Source organism: Mustela erminea, chromosome 18, assembly GCF_009829155.1.
Source record: "Mustela erminea isolate mMusErm1 chromosome 18, mMusErm1.Pri, whole genome shotgun sequence".
Taxonomy (NCBI): Eukaryota; Metazoa; Chordata; class Mammalia; order Carnivora; family Mustelidae; genus Mustela; species Mustela erminea.
In genome coordinates, this window is record NC_045631.1 from 11,896,638 (window position 1) to 11,918,420 (window position 21,783).

Sequence of the window (21,783 nt, forward strand, 5' to 3'; positions counted from 1 at the left end):
ATGACAGAAGGGACCGCCTCTGTCTGGTCCCCAAAGCATCCGCCGAGTCCAGGGAATTGGGGGAATGGAGCGGGAGTAGCGAGGGCCTCTGAGAAAGGCCCGTGGCGCCTCCGGCCCCTCGGTGACCTTAGGGGGCAGAGGCCGCTGTGAAGGGCACAGCGGGCCGCCTTCGCGGAGGGCGAGACGAAGGTGCCGGCTGGATACGCCGGCAGCCGGGCGAGCACGAGGGCGGCGAGCACGGGTAGGACAGGGACGCTGAGGGCAGGCCCCGCAGAAAGCGCGGCGCCCCTCGGCGACTGCAGCGGGCAGCGGCCGGACGCCTCCCGCGCGGTGGTCTGGGAGTTGTAGGCACTTTCTTTCCATTCTCCTTCAGCTCTTTGCTCCTGGAGCCCAAGGCCATACAAGCGGGCGGGCGCCCGTGACTCCTAATCTGTGAACTCTGGGAATTTAAATTCTAAAAAGGTGCCCTGAGTAGGACTCTTCCCAGGGTGCTTCCTTCCACTCCGCCTGGTTTGAGGACTACACTTTCCAGGCAACCTCAAAGAGGCGGGGCTTCCGGCGCGCGCGGCGTATTCTGGACATTGTAGTCCCGAAGGTCTCGATTTCCGCCTTCTGCGCAGGCCGGGGCTGCGGCCCGGACTACATTTCCCTTCAGTCCGCCCACTATCCCGAGGCCGCCTTGGCGCGAGACATTTGCGAGCTGAGTGTCTCCAAGATGGCCGCTTGGGGAAGGAGGCGTCTTGGCCCGGGCAGCAGTGGCGGCAGCGCCCGAGAGAGGTGAGATCCGGGGGCCTGTTGCTTTTCCAGGGCGAGTGGGTCGGGATCCTGGAAGCCAGTGAGGCCTCCTGGGGCTGCACCGCTGTCCCTGCCTTCGTCCCCGGGCTCCCCTTTCTCGCCCACCCGCCCTCCTCGTACTCCTGCGAGGCACGCGGGGTTCCTGCTCTGGCCGATCCAGGATCTGGGTGGGATCCGGCGCCCGCTCTAGCCCGGCTGAAGCGGCCTCCGCGGAGGGCTCCGGGGAGGGGACGATGCGGGGCCGGGAGAGGTGGGCCGCGGCCGTACAGGGGCCGGGGTCGGGCCACGCGGGAAGTACCGGGAGCCCCGTGCAGGCCCAAGGGACCCGCCTAGCATCCCGCGGTCGGGCAGCGTCCGAAGCTCCCGTCCTGCCTGGCCACCAGCGTGGCCATTTCGGCCGCGACTCCTGACGTGATGAGGGATGGCTCCGGGGAGGGAAAAGGAAGGGAAGCCTGCACGGAGTGGGCCAGCTGCGGGAGGGTAGTGCGGTCTGCACGTTTATCAGGGTAGCTTTAACCTTCCCCAGTGTGTCTCCCGGACCGAGAGCCGGCCGCTTCCTCGAACCCTCCGATTCTTGCGACTTTTCGAGGGTTCTCTGCAAGCCCCCTGCTGTGGAAGTCCTTTAAAGTGACCTTTCTTAATGAATGATGAGTGGGTAGGGAGCTAGGGGCTTTTTTTCTTCCGAGGTGGATCTCGATTTGGAGAACTGATTTCTAGAAGATGAGATTGTTAGAGTTTTTGTGTTTCGGGTTGAAGTTACAGTTCTTCGAGAAAGCAGTTTCAGCTAGAAGCCACTAGAAGCTGTTCAGCTACTAGAAATTTGGGGAAGGATGTGTATTGGTGGAGTCGCCTGAATTCAGCTGCTCTGTCCATTTTGTTATGGCTTGCGTGGTATAGCCGAGGTCAGCAAGAAAGTTTTGTGTTTGTGTGTTTTGTCTCTTTGGAGAGGCTTATTAAACAGAACAGTGTCTCCCCCACCCCCCGCCTTCCCCTCCCCTCCCACCCAACTATCCTCATTATTCCTTCTCTTTGATTCCATCACGTATGCGTTGCTGTTGCCTGCAGATGGTTTTCTCGGTGGGTAGAGTCTTCCTGTTTGGTAGTTGTGGTAGGCCAGCTATCTTAAGCTCAGAGTTATCCAGCGTTGTCTGCTCTGCATTTCCTCTTCCGTGGAAAAGCAGTGAATGGCAAGCAGATATTTTTGTTTTTCCAACTCCAATGTGGTATTTCTTAGATCAGACCATAGGAAGAAGTTCAAGAAGTGACCTCGATGGCCTTTAAACCTGGCAAACGTTTTCAGGATCTTAAATGCAACCATTAATCCTGCTTAGAAAAGCCAGAGTAGCTGAGAGAAAGGCATTTCTCCTTACTGGATAAAAACAGCTGGAAGGGCCAAATGGGAATGCCCCAGACATCACACAAGGGCTGTGCTAGCACAAGTTAAGCTTTTATTGATCTAAGAAATCAGATACTGGGGATATTATCTCCTTGGTTGGAGACAGGCATTAATTCAAAACTGAGTTTGCAGACTAGCAGCCCATAGGCTGAATCCAGCCCTTGACTGTCGATCCTCAGGTGTGTGTTTTTTTTTTTTTTTTCGATCCTCAGGTTTTAAAGAGAATTTAAATCAGTTGCCAGTACTTAAAAGTTGGAAGATTTCAGGTAAAACTCTACTTGAAAAGCTGAGTGGTGGCGGACTGCTTTTGGTCAGGGCAAGTGCTCTCTAGTTCATTACTCACCTGACAGCTTGACTCACTGCAGTTACCTACCTAGTCTCCCTAGGAGTGCAGGTTGCAACCTTTGGCCTGGAGCCCAAGGCTCTGCTCGCACATGCAGATGCCCCGGGAATGGGGCAGCAGATTTTATGGTTCGGGTGGCCCCATCTCTCTTCCTTCAAATATCATGGTGTGTGGAACATTTCTAGTTGCCTTTGTGGGGAGACCCTAACCCGGCTCTGTTGGAGGAGTCATTCGTCAGAGCCCAGTTTCCCTAAGATCCTCCCACGCTGAGCAGGGGATGGAAACATAACCCGCGGCCGGGCCAGCTAGCTAACTTCTGGGCACACCTCCATTCCTGCTCAGTGGGTGGAAAGACTGTTTGGGAGGGGCAGGCTGGATTAATTGATTGCCCAGCACCGTAGATTAAGAGGCCCAAGCATATTATTGGCTCTTAGGACTGAAATAGGGTGTTTATGGCTCTCTTAAATGAGTTTGTTCCATGTCACATCTGTGCTGACCCAAATATCAGCTTCATATTGGAAGACCACTTTCCAGAATTACTTGACACACCCAGTTGGAGTCTGCTTTATACTGAAAGCAAAGGACACTTTGCCTGGTTTGGGGCAGGAGCTGGAGCAGAGCAACACTTTGGGCAAACTTTCCGGATTTGCCAAGTGGCTGCAAACTCCCAAGCATGACTTGTACTTAAAGGCCCTGCCCAGGACTGTACCGTCCACCACAATTTCAGACATCAGCTGTGTATTAATGGTAGTCCGCTTCAGAATACACGATGTGTGAATTCTTTACCGGGTTCTTGAGTCAAGAGCTGCGTTCATTCAGTAGCCACTAGTCACATGTGGCAGTTAAATTTAAATTTAAATTAAAAATAGGGGCGCCTGGCTGGCTCAGTCAGTAGAGCGTGTGACTCTTGATCTTGGGGTTGGGAGTTTGAGCCCCACCTTGGGTGCAGAGATTACTTAAAAAAATCTTAAAAAATTAATTAAATAAAAATAAGATGAAAAAATTCAGCTTCTCAGTCATACGAGTCAGTCCCATTTCAAGTGCTCAGTAGCCACATGGGGCTTGGGGGGCTACCACGTTGGGTAGGGCAGATTTAGAACACTTCCGTCACTGCAGAAAGTTCTAGTGATGCAACAGCGCTGGTCTAGACTAAAGGAGGAGAGGGGTGGAAATAGCAAAATGCTAGCTGCTCGCATGTTGATTTTTCTCTCCACTCCGTTAAATCCAGGGACTCAACAGTGTTTGTAATGAAGAACATCAGACTCTGAGCTGTAACCTGAATTCTTGTCCAGAATTCAGCACACTGGCAGCGAGCACACGAAACAGATTGCCACTTGGCCTGTCGGCGTCTTTGAGACACACTTGCCCATCTAGGAAGGCACAGTGCAGGTATCTGTGTGTTCTGCCACTTGGGTGCCGCCCCGGACCAGCTCCTAGACGGGCCCGCCCGTCCTACTTGGGCCGCTTGTCTTCACTCCCTCAGGGCCTCTGAGCGTCCCTGAGCTCTCCGTGATGGTTGGAATGTGAGTATAGCCACGTACTCTCAGCTCCCGCTCTTCCCATCATGTGAACATGCGCTTGATCTGATACTCCTCGTGATGCAAGGCAGCAGCGCTGCTCAAAGACCTGGGGTGTCCAGAGGGCCGGGCATACTGGACTAGATGCTCAGGTGTTCGGGAGAACCCCTGGCCTGTGCGGCCGCCTGCCCATGTTTTTAGGCAGTCAGGTCTGTGGGATTGTGTCTTCCTCTTTCTGTACCAGATACCTTCTTTTCCAGGACTTGGTCGTGCTGTTCTGACAGCATGGCTTTAATATGTGAGTCGGAGAGTGTGGTCCTGGATGGCTGGTGGAGGGTTTAGTCCCGGTCCCAGTTGAACAGATGCGCCACAAGCCATGAAGGCAGGTGGCTCACTTTCTGGGAGTGACATTCTCCTCATTCTGATCTGAGCTTTTCCTTCTAGAGCTGAGGACCCTTAGTGGCCTGGGGTACTTTTTTTTGTCTTGGAAAACGGCCTCTGTGGCTCCGGTGTGTGGTGAAAATGTTTGTTCCTCCTGGCTGTGGCCGAGGTGCACAGGTAGCCATCCATGCCCAAGTCTGGGTGTGGGGGTGCTCCCCAACTGCCTACCGGAAGGTGGAGTCGGCGCACTCGGCCACAGGTTCTGATCCCAGAAATTGGATATTGCAAGTTAAAGTCATCTGCTGGGGTTCATCCTCCTCAGGCACGACGTTCCGTCTTCCTGGATTGACGGGAGCGGTCTGGTTCCAGCGGCGATACTTTGCGCCTCGGGGATTCCGTGCTTTAGGGCCCATTCCAGCTCAGGCCCAGCTTTGCGAAGGGCAGGATGCTTTTGTATGGGCGGGGAGGCCGAGGCCAAGCTGGAGCTGGGCTTCTGTGTACAGGGCCTCAGTGAGTGGAGGCAGTGGGAGGAGGTGGGAGGTCCTCCACAGAGCGAACCCTCGGGCACCTCCCAGCTGCCTCTGTGTTCTGTCCCTGCTGCCAGCAGCGGCGTTATGGGCCACGGAGTTCTAGGGAGAGCCAGTAAGCTTAATAGAGTCACAGGAGTGCTTCAGCTCAGGGCTGATCCATAGGGTTTTCTGCTATAACAGAAATGTCCTGTCTCTGTGCTGTCCATTAGGGTAGCCATTAGCCGCAGGTGGCCACAGACGGTTCGAGGTATGGCCGCTGCGTCTAAGGAAGTGGATTTTGTACTTGACAGTTTTAGTTAATTTAAATTTACAAACAGCTGCATGGGCCAAAACACACTTAACTGGGGTGTGTTTTGCAGCTGTCACCTGGGTTGGCAGAGCCCACCCCGTTCCGCCCTCGCTGTGGCACTCACTTGGGAAGAGCTAGAGCCTTTGCCCTGTTTGACCCCAGGCAACGTGGCTTAGAGCAGCAAGGGCTTTTGCCCTTGGCGACAAAGCCAGCGAGTTACCGAGTGGGAACTAGAATCCAGGTCTCCGGACACCCCCCCCTCGGTGTGCGGGGCTCTCTCTGAAACACATGAACATGTCGGGTACCTGTGCAAGTTCCTCGGCCTGTTTGGAATCATCCTCAACATTCGGGGCTACATGCCTGTGCCTTGCTGTCCGGATTGGCTTTTAAAGCCACAACTCAGAATCCTGCCGCTTTCTTTGGCTCCCCAGGAGGCACTTTTTGGTTAGCCAGAAGTACGTTTTAGTTCTGGAGGTCGAGGTATAGTCCAGCACCTCCCAGAGCACAGGTAATGAAGTGGCCACATGCTTACTGGGTGGAAAGCAACCTGACATATGGACCTAGTTTAATTTTTCACCCAGGCGTTGTCTTAATTACTGTAATTGTTCTTCTCCTGTCACTCATTTCAAATGCACTTCCACCACTGTGTGTTGGTGATCTGTCACATTCAGGCCGGGTGAAAACACAGTCTGCCTCCCAGAGCTCCGAGTTGACATCCTTTGTCGTTCAGACCGGAGCTCCCAGCCCAGGCCTGCCTGGGAGCCCAGGGCCCACCCCAGGAAGTAAGCCCAAAGCAAGCGCTTCCGCTGCTGTTAGATTAGCCTCTTCCTGTTCTGCCAGGACCAAAAAGTGATGGTGGGGGGCGCCTGGGTGGCTAAGTGGGTTAAGCCGCTGCCTTCGCCTCAGGTCATGATCTCAGGGTCCTGGGATCGAGTCCCGCATTGGGCTCTCTGCTCAGCAGGGAGCCTGCTTCCTCCTCTCTCTCTCTCTCTGCGCCTCTCTGCCTACTTGTGATCTCTCTCTGTCAAATAAATAAAATAAAATCTTTAAAAAAAAAAAAAAAAAAGTGATGGTGGCCTGCACGGTGCCTTGGCTGGTGCTTGCTTGAGGTGATGGAAATGAAATTTTCCTCCTGCTCACTGGCAGGACTGTAGAGGGCTGAGATCAGCAGGATACCCCAGCCATGAGATGCTGCCTGTGCCCAGACCCGCGGTGGTGGGCTCGTTCTCCGGCAGCACACGCTCCTTCGTCCACACAGAGGCAGAGAGTCACTGCTGGGACTGGGACTGGGCTCCCTCTTGCTCATCTCGGCTGTGCAGTCTCGTCACCCCGAGAGATACAGGGCTATCAAACAGGAGTTTTCTTTTTGACAGAAAGCTGGCGATTCATTTCCGCATTATAAAAGAAGCACGTGTGTTTGTTTTCTGTTTTTGAAAAGTACAGAAACCTATGCAGGAAAATAAAATGTCAGTCACCTGGTAGGCCACCATCCAAAGAAAACCCCTGTTGACTTTTCTTCGTGTCCAGCATCTTTGAACTTCCATACTTCCCTCCAGATCTTTTGTCTTGGATTTTTAAAAACTGTACATTAAACACATCAAAAGTATGTTTCTAACATGTGAAAGTCATAAACTTGCTATCATATGTCTGACCCTTGAAAATACTGTTCTAAACAAAAGCAGGCAGGCCCAGGCGGCCACAGGCATGATGGCGTTTATACAGAACGTCCAGAACAAGGGAGTCCATCCAGTCAGTGTGTGGATTGGTGCTTGCCAGGGGCTGGGGAGGGTTGGAGGAAACGGGGAGCGATGGAGTTTCTTTTTGGGGTGATGGAAATACTCCAGAATTGATCATGGTGTCTGTTGCACAACGCAGGGAAGGCAGTAAGCCACCGGATTGTACACGCCAAATGGGTGACTTCTGTCTCAATAAAGCTGTTATTTAAAAAGTATAAATCAGAACCACAGATCAGGATGCCTGCTGTTAAAAACAAAACAGACAGGTGTAAGCGTTGGTGAGGATGTGGAGCAGTTGGACCCCTCATGCCGTTTTGGGTGCAACGCAAAGGGATGCAGCCATGGTGGGGGACAGTGCAGCGGTTCCTCAAGAAGTGAAAAGTAGAATTCCCACACGATCCAACAATTCAGCCTCCAGGCATAGATCCTAAAGAATGAAAAACAGAGACTTGAGCACATAGTTTTATACCGTGTTCACAGAAGCATTTTTCCCAATAGCGGGGAGGTGGAGGAGGTAGCCCAGGCGTGATTGGGGGATGAACAGGTGTATAGACACTAGATGGAATATTCTTTTATTCATCCTTAAAGGGAAAGGAACTCCTGACTCATGGCGTATAACATGGGTAACCCTTGAAAACGTGGTGTCAGGTTGAGTAAGCCGATTGTAGGAGGACAGATACTGTATGATTTGACTTACGTGTGGTACCCAACGTTGTCCGGCTCTGAGGGACACAAAGTCGAAGGGTGGGGGTAGGGGTGGGAGCTGTTGTTTCGCGGGGGCAGAGTTGTGCAGGCGGAAACCGTCCTGGAGCTTGTTTGCGCCACAGCGGGAAGGTACTGAACGCTACTGATCTGTGCACTTACAAATGGTCAGGACGGTACGTTTTATGTGTGTGTCACCATGATTTGGAGACAGTAAACCCATGTGCTCACTGCTCAGCTTAAGTAGAAAACTAGCATCACCCTGGCCCATGTGTCCCTTGCCACAGGCAGAGGCCCCCTCCTCGCTCATGACGTCCTTTCCTTGCTTTTCTTCGCAATTAGCACACATGAGGACCCTCCTCAGTGGCAGCTTCTCCGGCAGCACTGTGTGCATTCCGAACGTCCGCACGTGTCCCTGCTTTCTCCCCAGTGAGGGATTCGGCTGTACGTTCCCTGCCCGGTGGAGGAACAGCCCAATTAGCGGTCTCTTCGTAGCAGTGCTGCTCTCCCCACATGGTGCTGCTTGGAACATTTTTGCACAGCTCTGATTTTGGGGGAGGTATCTCCAGACTTTGGGGATCTGGGTTTGAGACTACTCTGGTAATTACGGAGTCCTCCGAGACCGGCTTCCCGACGGTGGAGGGCACCGCAGGGCCACATGCTGGGCAGGCTGCCAGGTGCAAAGAGGGTGCCCACATCCAGGGAGTCGAGTTCGGTGGCCTGGTTCTTCGTTATGGCCCCCTTCTCACTGGAAAGCCAGTGTTCTCTGGGAACTCCGCTGAAGACCCTGTCTTCACTACTGCCAGGGCAGATTCAGAGGAGGAAAGGGAAGGGTCTCAGGCCCACTCTGGGTGAAGGGAGCGTGAGGGGGGCCGATAGGAGAGCCCCAGGCACAAGGGCCCATGACCCTGGGGCAGCACCCACAGCAGCCCCTCCAGCTTGGATGGGTTCATGCTCTGCTCTGCTGGCCAGTTTAGAGATCACCAAGCAAATTGATGTCAGCACTGGCATAGGGGGTTTAGGAGCACGACCTTGTACCCTAAGTACCATGGATTGTATTTGGTAAAAGGGCTCCTCTTTTCTCTCTGGAGCCACTCCATTCCTCTCCCCAATGATGGTTGTACATCCCAGGTCTTTGTGTATCCAGAAAGGTTCTGCATGTTTAAAAGCAAATATACACCTTTTTTTTTTTTTTTAAGGTTTTATTTATTTTAGAGAGAGAACACAAATGGGGTGAGAGGCACAGGGAGAAGCAGGCTCCCCGCTGAGCAGGGGTCCAATGCAGGACTGGATCCCAGGATCCTGGGATCATGACCTGAGCCAAAGGTAGATGCTTAACCAGCTGAGCCACCTAAAAGACCCTAAAAACAAACGTATACCTTTTTTAAAGTACACTAAAGATCACATACTATATCACTGTTCTGTGCTTGGCTTGTTCAGGATGACTACAGTCTGCTGGGCAGAGAGGGCACTATATGCTAAGGTAGATTTGCGGTTTGGGCAGGAACATTCTGTAGTCCCAACCTTGACACCCAGGTTTTGCCTTAAATGTTCTGGAGGGACTTTGTGGCCAGAAAGGCATCCCTGGCCTCGCTTTGATAGTGGGATGCACAGTGAGTTGAACCGCCTCCTCTAAACAGCTTGAGAACACAAGGGAAGCCGGGGCTGCCTGGGAGCCAGTCCTCTCCCGGGTCCTGTGCACACGGGGCCAGTCACCCTGTGACCAGTGACTTCCATTTCTGCTGGGACGTCTCCAGCCAGCGTGAGATTCTGCCTCTTAGGTGTGCTTGTTTGCTCCAGGTGACTTCTAAAGTGCGGAGTCCTGCCCGGGAGTAAGAACTGAAACGAACTCCGACTCCCCTCCCTGAATTCAAACCAAATGGAGGCCTTGAACGGGGAAACCCTCCTTTTCCCGTCTCATCTACTTCCGGTGGATTCTTCCGGAAACAGCTCATTAACTCCTCCCGGAGAGGCAGCCCCAAGTACTGGCTCACCGCAGTGAGCTGCTCCGGCGATGGCCCGTGTTTAGGAGGCTGCTCGTCTGACCCCCCCAGTGCACAACTTCTCCCCAGTGCACACCGTTTAATTAGGGCCTGTAATTTAATTAGGAGGCTCCCCTGAGCCCAACTTAATTACAGTTACTTTTTCAGAATAAAGAGTTCCCTCTGCCCAAGTCCCAGCCAGTGCTTTTTGCTAGAGTGGTTCCCACCTAGGAATGGAGGCCCCTCCTGGAGGATGCCCCTCCCCCTGCACTCGGGGGCGGTCATGCCATTACCAGTGACTTTTCATTTCTGATGTGACCAAAGGAGAGTACTGAGCACTTGTTTTTCAAACAGGGTGAAACTCTTTGCCTCTTAGGTTTGCTTATTTGTTGGCTAAAAATAGTTTTTATTATGCTGAATCCTGCCTGGGAGTAACTGGAGGGAGTGCTCAGTGGTCCCACTCTCTCATCGCCTGTCTTTTTTTCTCGACGCGTACCCCCGACAATCCAGTTTTCACCACACTTAGCAGGTCACCCTTGAAGGAGGGCTGGGACCTAGAGATTCTGGGAGTGACCTTGTTTTAAAAGCTTTCAGTTGTTCTTAATGTGTCCGGTCCGTGACGAGGACGCTCTGAGCCCGGCTCCCCTGTTGCTTTCCTCAGAGTGGCCGCTGCGTGTGTGCTCCGGGATGTGGGGGGGGCCGGTGGACCTTGTGTCCTTGATCATGTAGGGCTGTGCGACTCATTGGACAAGCAGAGCTCAGGAGGATGGGCTCAGTACACTGGTCCAGAGCCCCAGTTAGAAGGGCATGGGCTCAGGTGGGGGCACCAGGAGCCAGATGGGGGTCCCTGGACCTTCTCTTGTTCATGATGGTCTGACCAGTCCAGGGACAAGGGGCTGCTTTTCACTGAGGCACGTGAAAGGTGTTCTGTGCTGCCTAGTAACAGGGTTAAGTGACTTGATCCAGCTTCTAGAGCTGCATCTACCAGTGTCCCCCCAGAGGCTGGTATAAAAGGCTTTTTACTGGATGAGCTGAGAACACAAAACTAAGAGAAACGGTATACACTGGAAGGCAGTATGGAAATTCAGAAAGATCTGGACAGGCTGAAACAAGCCAAATGGAAATGACAAGGCGTGTACGGGTCTATATTTAGGTTAGCCCATCAGGGGTGTGGAAAGATTCTGCTTTGGATGCAAAGTTTGCACTGGAGAGACGTCAAACAGAATCCCGAAACCGCCTCAAATGCCCCCCGTGGCCCATGGGCCATCTCTGTGGCCTTGATTCACAGCTGAGTCGTCCATCCCTGAGCCTCCAGATTTGTCTTTTGCCAGTGAGGGTCAGGTCACCCATCCCTAGTCCCAGGGGGGGATGTTGGATCAGCTCAGCCACTTGAAGTGGGTCTTTGTGAACAGTCTATCTGTCTTTCTTTCTTTCTTTAAGATTTTATTTATTTGACAGATCACCAATAGGCAGAGGACAAGGGGAAGCAGGCTCCCTACTGAGCAGAGAGCCCGATGTGGGGCTTGATCCCAGGACCCTGAGGTCATGACCTGAGCTGAAGGCAGAGGCTTAACCCACTGAGCCACCTAGGCGACCCGTGAACAGTATTTCTTATGTGAGTGGGAGGAGCGTTTCCTGGCGATAAATAGAGTCCTGAACGCACAGGGTCAGAATGGCCAGGAACCTCTGGGGGTCCTTCGTGTGTCCCCCTTACACTGAATTTCATTGTCACTCTTCTTGAGGCCTTGTCTTTTCCTAATGAGATCAGAGGGCTGCTTTTTCTAAGCTGTGTGCTGGTGTTCTCGGGGCTGCTGGCTGGGGGTGCTTTGTGCAGCTTGTCCTCCTGTGACAGCCAGAGTTTTGTTCTCAGTCATCTGAGGCGAGGACGACCCTGTCGGTCTTTTGTTCTGTGGGGCAGGGATGACTGCTTTTGACCCTTGCAGAGGGCAGGGTGTTTGGCCCTATTGGCCTCAGGTCTGTTGGTTTCCGTCGAAGAAGCCTCCTCCCTCCACTGCTCTGGTTAACCAAGAGCACATTTCATCCTGCCGACCTTGGGCCTCTGCGTGGATGTGATTCTGGGCCGAAACACTCTTTCTTCCCTGTGGCTCCTTTGCAGACTTAGCTCTGTCCACTCAGTCCACTGCGTTGGTCTGCCTGCCAGGCCTGGTGCACATCGCCGTCGGTCATCCCCTTAGAGATCTGGGTACTCCTCCTCCTGTGTCTCTGCATTTTGCCATTTTCTCTCAGGAGAAAAAAAATTCTTCAGTGACTACCTTGTATATTGGGTTCCAGGGACAATAAGACCATAAGCGAGACGTGGTGGCCTCGAGAGCTCGGGCTGACTGCTGAGCCAGGTGCCCAGGCTGCGGCCACGGACTTGTCCCCAGTGTCTCGGCACGGAAGTGGGGCGCGTGCTTCTCAGCGGTCTCACTGTCTCCTCTTTCCCCCGCTTCCCCAAGGGTGAGCTTGTCGGCCACGGACTGTTACATCGTGCACGAGATCTACAACGGGGAGAACGCCCAAGACCAGTTCGAGTACGAGCTGGAGCAGGCACTGGAAGCGCAGTACAAGTACATCGTGATCGAGCCCACGCGCATCGGCGACGAGACAGCCCGCTGGATCACCGTGGGCAACTGCCTGCACAAGACCACCGTGCTGGCGGGCACCGCCTGTCTCTTCACCCCGCTGGCCCTGCCCTTGGATTACTCCCACTACATCTCGCTGCCCGCCGGCGTGCTCAGCCTGGCCTGCTGCACCCTCTACGGCATCTCCTGGCAGTTTGACCCCTGCTGCAAGTACCAGGTGGAGTACGACGCCTACAAACTGTCCCGTCTGCCCTTGCACACACTCACTTCCTCCACCCCGGTGGTGCTGGTCCGGAAGGACGACTTGCACAGAAAGAGACTGCACAACACGATAGCACTGGCCGCCCTGGTGTACTGTGTAAAGAAGATTTACGAACTCTATGCCGTATGATTGCAGTAGGACGGGGAGAGAAGCAAACGACCCAGCCCACGAGAGACGACCCGAGGAGTCAGATGGCCACAGCAACAGTTTTTGCTCTGTGAGGCAGCGGAGCCTGGGAAGGGGTTTGGTTTAATAGTTGTTATTTAAAAAAAAAAAAAAATAACACAGATCACAGGCGTACCAAGGGTTTTCAGCTCATTACACTAAGATGTGGATTCCCGTAACCCGCGGAGGGTCTGAGCTGTGGGGGTCTGAGCTGTGGGAGTCTGAGCGGGCGGCGGAATGTTGACGGCAGCAACGCTACGGAGGGGGTATGAATGCGCTTGCGGGGTTGGGGGGGGAGGTCTTTAAGTCTGTTGTTTAACTGTACCATCCAGAGCCAACCACAAGCTATTGACCATTAAAATTATGAGAATTTCAACTTCAGGTGTCTTCTCTTTCCGTGACTGCCCGCAGCAGGAGCAGGACTTTGAGCGAGGTCGGCACGGACACCCCCCACCCCCACCCTGAGCGGTCTCACGTCTCACCTCACGCTGGCCTCGTTTTCAAGGCCAGCGCTGCTAAATGCCTTTTGGGGCCATGGTAGGATCCTGTGACGAGGCCTAGAGGTCACTGGGTTTCTGTGTGGGGCCACGTGGAAGACTTGGGCCTGGAACCTTCTGTGCAGATTTGGATTTAGAAGGCCCCACAGGGGAACAGCTGCATTTTTTTCAAAGCATCAAAGCTGTTCCTGATGTGGACCCTGAGTTCAAGCCCAGTGCCCCTCCCACCACTCCCCTTCCACACGAGCCTGTCCCACGCCCCTTCCTCCCAGCAGAAGGCCTGTCGCACACCATCGTCCACATCCCTCTGAGGTGTTGGATAAATGAAAGATCTTCTCTTCTACACAGCTGTCAGGTCCCCTGCCTTGTCTGCAACCTTCCTGAGACCTGCCCTCAGTCCTCCCTGAAGAGCTACATGGCACTTCCTCCTGAAGGGTCCGTCTTTAAGAAGCAAACTGGTTTTAAAGGCCACATCACAAAGATCTGATAACAGAGAATAATGAAAGGGTATGTGGGAAAGTGTCGAGGCGCTCAAGTGGCGACTGGTCCATTTATTATAAGGGGAGACCCAGAGTTTTTAAAAGACTTCAAAATGGACTGGTCCACAAAGAGTTGGAATAACTTTAATTCCAGGGGCCTAGAAATACTCATGACTCAGTTAAAGGCTGGGTGGCAAGATGGTGGGGGCACACTACAGTTGACGCGGCAGCCTGGCCATCTGCAACCGTGGTCGATTGGTAGTGATCCCAGACACAGAGCGGGTCTCGACGTGCAGGGCCCACAAGCCCGTGGGTGTCTTGACTGCCAGCTCCCAGGCTGGCTGCCATGAATGGTAGGTGTCTCCGTAATAAACGGTGCAGATTTGGAAAGGGAGCCCCATGCTCTCTGCCTGCAAATCAGATTTCACAGGGGAGGTGGCTGGAAGCTGACAAGCAGTAGCCGTCTCCCTCGGGTCAGCTGAGCTGAAGTCCTCACCAGAAATAGAAGCCAAGTGCAAAAAGGCTGGCTCCGGCTGCGCTAAACAAAGTGATTCTTGTCAGGTGGACTAGCCCAGATTCTGCGGTGCCGCCTTAGTTACATGGCCCTGGCCAAGGTGAGGACTCAGGCCTGCCGTGGAGTGCAGGGCAGGACTTGGGTGTTGTAGGCCTCTCTGCGTGACCCGCGCCCAAATTGGCCAGGAAGGGGAACGGGAGGACCGCAACTCCTGCGCCCGGAAGGCCTTCCCCTCTCTTGGCCCTGGCTGCTCTGTTTCTGCCGCCTTCCTACTTAGACGTCACTGACAAGTGGGTTATGCTCCTCTGTGATGGGCCACAGTGCTCCCGAAGCAAGAGCCTCAAAGAACCGTCAGGTGGGAAACAAAGGCCAAGTCAGCTGGGCCCTTGCCTGCAAAGTCCACACATGAGTCCTGTGTGTGCCCACGTCCGTCAGTGCATCATGCCAGCCCAATTACAGCAATCTTGTTTGAACTGCCCACTCTCGCCCCAATTTCAGAGAAGAGCAAAGAGCCTTCGGAAGGGTCAGCTCATTGAGAAATGGAGAGGAGCAGACCCCTGCAAACACGGACTGTCTCTCCCCTTGGCCTATGAGCTCCCTCCAAAGTGTTCACATCTGGTTCTGCAGCTGTCGTCCCCTGTGAAGAAGGGAAGGGAAACTGTGTCCTTGGAGCCTGCTGGGTGCCGGGCAGTGTGCCCAGGCAGCTGTGCGCTCACTGGTCCATCTATTTACTCGCGAGCCACTCCACAGTGGCCAGATGTGCAGCGCTGCTGTCTGGAAACTCACTCGGCTATGCTTTCCCAACTCGGGTGTGGGCTCACAGCACAAGTGCGCCTGCTTCTGTGCTGGGACTGGGGAAAGCTCCAAGGAGGCCTAAGGAGCAAAGCACAAGGTGCCTTTGAACTATATCTGCAGGCAGAACCCATCCAGAGTGCAGCTTTCTGACCTACCCCCACTCCATGGAGGAGAGAAATGGGGAAAAGAAACCCTTGAGGACAGGACAGAGAATCTGGAACAGCAGAACCACCACTGCCCCTGGTGGCAGATGTATCCAAACACTGCTTCGAAAGCAAGAGTGGGTCCTGGCCAGCGCACAGTGTTGGAGAGGGGGAACGCTCGCCCTTAGGGAAGGGCTGCGGCTGCCCTCCCAGTCCAGAGAGCTCCCACTCCAGCAGGCCCAGTAAGCCCCACCTTTGCCTGCCCGGCGCGACAGGAGGCCCAAGATGGTCACGTGGACTTTAAGGAGCACTGAGGTCACCGGCCCTAATTAGCCGTCTCCCTGATTTGTGAGGCCAAAAAGCATCTGTGCGGTGCAAGCGCATCTTTCATACCTCTCTGATAGTGCCAACCTCCTCAGGACCAGCTGGACCTCACACCCAGCCTCTGCCAGCCAGCTGGAGGTTGCCAGATTTTAACGGTTGGTTGTGCTGCATTTACTACTTGTACGGGAGAAAATAAAGTTTCTAAAGTAAGTTTAAGAAAGTGAGTGTGAGTCTGTAAAAAATGCAAGGTAAATAAACTTCAGTGGTTTGGGATCTGGCTCAGGTGTCGTGTGTAGGTTGAGAGACCCCTCGTGTCTGCTCCAGGTTCTGCGTACTGACCCGCGCCTGGCCTGGGGCTTGGCGGACTCCACCGCTGTCCCAGTAGCCCCCAAGGCAGCCACCCAGCAGCGGACTTGGTGCCATGTTCTAATGACGCACCATGTGGCTGCTCAGCATGTGTCCTTTAGAGGACAGCAGGTCACATCGGTCTCCAGTTGCTGCCCATTTTGTTTAACAAGAAAGGACAGCACCTGGATCCGGGCCCCAGTGAAAGTGCCCATCAACTGTGTCCAAGGACAGATGTTCTCTCGTCCCCATTTAGAGGCCCAGTTGCCTCTTGTCGCTGCCCCTTCCTGAGGACCCGCTATGCACTTGACAGTTTTAGTCAGTTTCAGAGTAGGCTTCAGAGTAGCCACTATGGCTGCCATGGGCCAGCTCTTCCCTGGCGCTCACTCCCATGATGTGAACAGTGAGGTCCTTCTCCTCTATGTTACGCGGGAGGTAGATGGTGTATGTAGTAAATGAAGAGCCAACCCGTATGTCCTTATCCACATTCCAACCATGGGTCCCTGGAATGTTCAGGCTGTGCTGGGAACTGGGGACGACCACCAGATCTAACGCTGCACTCCTTGTCCTCCTGCTCCCAGGAATCTGAAGAGCCTCAAACACTAACCATAGGCTGGCTTTGGCCTATGGTTAATTTCAGGGACCGCTGTTTAAAACACAAGCGCAACAGGGTCAGAGTTAGGAGATGGCGTAAGATGCCACTAGGACATGCTAGGACATTTTTATTCCAAGTTGGGGAAACCATACAGAACAGCCACCATTTCCATTTTCAGCCTCAATAATAGGTACAGTTTCATCCTAAACATCAGCTATGAAGTGGATTTACTCAACCTTAACCATGTATTTTTAATAAATCAGGTGGAAGTAGGCACCCCTCAGGCACAGCTAACAAAGCGCCGCTCTTGCCGGGGCCGGCTGCAGCCTTAGAAACCCCCAGCCAGCCGGACTTCGGAGTCTGACTCCCTAGAGCATCTGTGGGACCATGCGGGGGTTTCCTCTCCCTTTTGGCTGCTGTGTCCTTAGTAAACTCATCTGATGGGAGTGGGGCCTGGTCTACACGGCTTCCGGGGAGAGTTCACAGGGAAACTGGGGAATGGCTTTTAGGTACTAAAGTCAGCATCACTTGGGCTACATGGAAAGACAGAACAAACAGAAGCCCGTTTGTTCCGCTGGACGATGTCCTGTAGGACCCTGGAAATGGATACAGACAACGGCGTCTTCAAACCACAGCCTGCTCCCTTGAGTACTGCGGGGGACTCTGCCAAACCCATCAGTTTGTGATCCAGATCAGTCAAATGAGAGAAGCGGGTCAGGTGATGTCAAGATGTTTTCTGTCTTCAAGGCTGAAACACTCTTGAGGAGCTGGCTCAGGCTGGAATTCAAAGGACGTACAGTGCTTTTGGCCCTTGAGGACTACAGCCCTTAACCATTCATTTATTTCAGAGTCTTAGCCCAAAGCCGGCTCCACACTTGTTCCTTCAGATGCACCCCTCAGCCCTGAGTAGGTGGCTGTCCTGGGTTCTCATTCTATTGGCAGGGGCTAGCCAGGGAGCTTCGGGAGAAGTGTGTGCTCCCTCTTTCCCACCCGTACGACGAGTACCCAGGAAGGTGTCTACAAATGCAGCTGTGCCCAGGCAGGCCGCCGCCCCGGGTAGGTGCTGCTCCCCACCTCTCCCTCCCCAGCTCAGATGCACGACTAGGAGGTCTTGGACTTGCGCTCCTTTCTGGCCCTGGAGGCCATGAGGCTGAAGAAGAGCCCAGGAGCCAGAGTTCGCAGATAAATGGCCAAGGACGGCAATAGGTCGCCCAGGATCACATCTTTCTTCTTCTTCCCCACAGCAGCCAGGACATCTCGGGCCACCTCTGCAGGGCTTCGGCCCTGGGCCGTGCTCTTGTCCATGACTAAAATAAACAAAACAAAACAAAGACATGAACTACAAAGCAGAAGTTCTCTCCCAAGGACTGGAGTGGACAATGACCAGTGTCAGCTAGGTTTGCTGAATTTCCCACCACGAAGCTCCCCCCGCCATCTGCCGGGAGGCAGGTGGGGCGCCTCCATCCACGACTGTCCTGTACTCACAGAAGTGACGAAGCCGTCTGCAGTTCCATGTGTGTGAGCGGGGAGAGGCAGAGTGTGGGTGAGACGTGGAATGAGGTAAACGGGCCTCCTCAGTGCTTAGGAACCGGTGGTCCGTGTCAAAGACCAAAGGCCAGCCGGGATGGGGTCCCAAAGCGTGAGCCTTCACACACACTGATTCCACCTTGGGAATTGTCTATTGGAACCGACAACGAGGGCTAGTGTGGCCCTGAGTAGGTCTTGAGTGGCCTTGAGGTCTGCCAGGTGGGGGATGGGAGAAGACTATACTACCCCTCCCCCCACAGTGAGAATGAAGTGACTCAGGAACAGATGTCACAGTTCCCCACGTCCTATGTTACCTGGACAAGGACCAGGAAGAAAGCCTTGGTTTGTTTGAGGTGGTAACAGAGAGGTGCAGGGTTTGTGAGGTGTGAGGCTGGTTAACACCAACTAGTGTTCCTCCTTTCCTTATAATCTGACAATTTTGCCCACAAAATAGAACCAGCTGGCAGGTGGGAGGAAAGGCCACCAGCACAGGCCATTTGCAACCATCAATGAGCCGTGTAAACTGCATGAGCTTCCTCCCCAGTATCTGCTCTCCCTGTGTTTCCGTTAACACAGAACAGGTTTCTGATTGTTATTTACTTTTAAATGCCACAGAGGGAATTGTTAAAAAAAGATTCTCCCAAGTATAAGTAAGTATGAACCTCTCTGGCTTGGTGCTTCTGTTTGGCTCCTGCTGACTTGCTGAGAGAGCCACTATCCAGTCTGGTTCCAGTCTGGCCGGGGGTGGTACACAACCTGCAGGCCGCTGCTGAACACCAGAGCACAGGCCCAAGAGGGCACCTCCACAGAGGCAGGACACAGCAGGTCACTTCTCAAGAGGTGGGGCCATGCAAGCAAGAGGGAGCAGAGCTGACCCCCGCATCAACAGCACGGGTGGGTTGGTGGGCTGGGGAGGCCTCCGGAGCCCGCGTGCTGGGGCCAGGCTGTCCAGCCCACCGGTGCTGACTGCGTGTCAGCTCACCGTGTCTCCGGCTGAAGCAAGACAGGGACTGAAACCGGCGCACCCAGCCTCACCCCAGAAAGCTGCACTCTTTCCTTTGAGCACCCTGAGATCAGTCATTTCTCAAGCACACTGGGCAGGGAATCTTTTGGGTCGAGCAAGCCATACTTTCCATCAAGTTAATCCACTTTAGTTTTACTTTCGTTGACTTTAATTTGGAAGCTTGGGCTTCTAAGACCTTCAAAGGACTCAAAGTCCTGGCCACCAGGCACCCTGTTCCGACAGCTGCAACGGTGAGCTCAGGCTGCAGACGGCCCATGCTAGTGACCACTGAGCAGCGGTATGCATAACCAATACCCACACAGCAAGGTCTGGGGTTTTAAAAATTACATCCCAAATGGAAAAAAAGCAGCACATCTCACTGTGGCCAACCAACAGCTTTTCATGGAAGAAAATGAAAGTAGGGCCTCACCTCCATATGTGGACCCATCAGCAGTGACAGCATTGAGAGACAGGTTGGTGTGGATGTAGCCAGGGCTGATGACTGTCACCTCGATCTCATACTGCTCCATCTCGGCACGAAGACAGTCAAAGAAGGCCTGGGTTGCGTGTTTGGAAGCCGCATCTGCAAAGGTTCATGGCCAAACCCGCAGGTGAGGGAGAGGGCCTGGAACAGGCCCACAGACTCATTCCCATTCATTCTCTTTTCCTTAAAAACTGATATTACAATTTTAGATTATAGTATTATAGCAGTGTACATTTCCTGAGTTAGGGAAGCACATTGTATTCTTGTTCTCAGGAAATACCCTGAACTGTGTCGGAGTAAAGGAATGTCATGTCTCCAGCCTTCTTTCAAGAGGTCTAGGGAAAAAAACTGGAAATTTTATATACACATGTATGTGCATACACACACAACACACGCAAACTAGGACAAAGCAAATATGGTCAAATGTTAACAACTAGGGAATCCGTGTGAAGGGAACACAGGAGTTCTTTGTACTGTTCCTGACACTTCTCTTTTCTTTTTTTTTTTTAAAGATTTTATTTATTTATTTGTCAGGGATAGAGGGAGAGAGAGCGAGCGAGCACAGGCAGACAGAGAGGCAGCCAGAGGCAGAGGGAGAAGCAGGCTCCCTGCTGAGCAAGGAGCCTGATGTGGGACTCAATCCCAGGACGCTGGGATCATGACCTGAGCCGAAGGCAGCTGCTTAACCAACTGAGCCACCCAGGCGTCCCTCCTGACACTTTTCTTAAATCTGAAATCCTTTTTTTTTTTTAAGATGTATTTATTTATTTTAGAGAGAGTGCGAGAGTGTGAGTGGGAGGGCAGGGCAGAAGGCGAGGGAGAGAATTTCAAGCAGACTCCCCGCTGAGCACGGACTGAGGTCACAACCTGAGCAGAAAACACAAAGTCAGACATTCAACCGACTGAGTCACCTAGGCGCCCTGAAATCTGCAATTATTCTAATGTTAAGAGTTAAAAGAATAAAAAAAAAAACAACCTTAATGCCTAATAGGTAAAACATTCACACAGGACAGAGGACACGAAGTAAAAAGTGAAGGTCTTGCTTCCATCCTCCAGTTCCATTCTCCAGAGGTCACCTGTGCTATTGGTGTCGCAGGACTTATCTTCTACATATCCTATATATACATATATATGATTTGACACTTAAAGAATTTTTTTGAGCTCACATTGTCTACATTATTCCTGCAAGTAGCTCTCTTCATGCAGTGGTGCAGAGCGATGGGTCTCTGCGCCCTCCACGCAGGCCCGCCACCCTTCCACTGGTCCAGGACCACAGAAGCCGCCCCGGCCACGGGACTGCGTGGGTGGTTTCCAGGTTTTGTCACTGAAGCAGCGCTACCAGGGAGCATCCCTGTAGGCAAAGGAGTGTGTGTCTGAAATCCATGCCCCACTTTCTTATGTATTTTGTTTGATGAGCTTCCGTGGAGTGGCTCTCTGTCAGGAAGAGCTACTGAGCTTGCTGGGAGCCACGGCTCCAAACATGCTGACAGCACTCTGCGTGGGGACACAGTGACCCGACAATGACATTCTTGGAAAACACACAGCATCTCCACTGAAAATCAGTTTCCTGCAATTCAGACTTCTAAACATTCTAGTGTTAGGAAAGGGGCAATCCATCAGCCGAGAAAACAGGGAAGAAGCAAGGAAGTGTCCCAGCGAGTCGCATGAGAAATTCCAGAGTTGGAACTCACTGCAGCACCTTCTGGGGGCCAGCAGCTTCGCTCTGGGCCAGGCTTCCGGGGGCTGGAAGTGTAGTTTGTGGGTAGGCAGGTAGAGAGAGCGCCTATCAGCTGTGATCCCAGGGGTGCAGGCCAGGGCCTGAGGACAGACAAGAGTCATCCTGGGGGCCCCCCAAAATAGAAGGCTGCACCCTGATGCCAGGCCTCATGGAGTCTCAGGCTGTAGGTCCTCAGGCAGGCTGAGCAACCTACACTGTCACGATGGCTGGCAATAGGGAGCCCTGCCGAACTGCAGGGCACGGGGCTCAAAGTGCCACCTGGGTCATCTTCTTTGGTCCTCACGACAGCAGTGGGAGGCGGGGTGAGCTGCTCTCCCATTTCACAGATGAGAAGACTGTTGCTCACCAGGATTAACCAACATGCCCAGGTGCACTGCCATACTCAAGTCTGCTTGTTACCAAGTGCCCGGATCAGAGATAAATCAAAGTTAAGGTGGAAGTAATTTCGTACAAAGAACACTTGTATAGCCTTCACCCTGATTTATCTATTACTAACATTTCACCTCACTTGCTTTATCACTGGTGATTCTGTTTATTCCTGAACCGTTGAACTGCCTTCAATAGCTGTCCTGTGCGGTCAGAGCAGAAACAGAATGCCGGCAAACAGGGAAATCACCACCACAGGAACAAATATGGCCAGAGTGCTTCCCGATTCA

At 53.2% G+C, this 21,783-nt stretch overlaps 2 protein-coding genes across 5 annotated transcripts in view; one reads left to right on the forward strand and one right to left on the reverse strand.

Annotated features, from left to right (window-relative positions):
* The first annotated feature begins 672 nt into the window (after positions 1-672).
* On the forward strand, positions 673-13,059 carry LOC116577458 (transmembrane protein 11, mitochondrial). 2 transcript variants are annotated; one of them, XM_032320662.1, is made up of 2 exons: positions 673-777; positions 12,131-13,059. In XM_032320662.1, the coding sequence occupies exons 1-2, from the start codon at positions 716-718 to the stop codon at positions 12,645-12,647; spliced, it is 579 nt and encodes a 192-aa protein (XP_032176553.1). In that variant the 5' UTR covers positions 673-715; the 3' UTR covers positions 12,648-13,059. The 2 variants fall into 2 exon arrangements, with proteins under 2 accessions (XP_032176553.1, XP_032176554.1); XM_032320663.1 differs by lacking the exon at positions 673-777 and adding an exon at positions 3,830-4,057.
* Positions 13,060-16,485: 3,426 nt separating this feature from the next.
* DHRS7B (dehydrogenase/reductase 7B) overlaps positions 16,486-21,783 on the reverse strand; it is a 58,987-nt gene continuing 53,689 nt past the window's right edge. For all 3 annotated transcript variants that reach the window (XM_032320659.1, XM_032320661.1, XM_032320660.1), the window contains exons 6-7: positions 19,336-19,488; positions 16,486-17,682 (exon numbers count right to left, since the gene is read on the reverse strand). In XM_032320659.1, the coding sequence (XP_032176550.1) occupies positions 17,477-17,682; positions 19,336-19,488 (359 nt within the window). In that variant the 3' untranslated portion in view covers positions 16,486-17,476. The remainder of the gene's footprint in view (positions 17,683-19,335; positions 19,489-21,783) is intronic.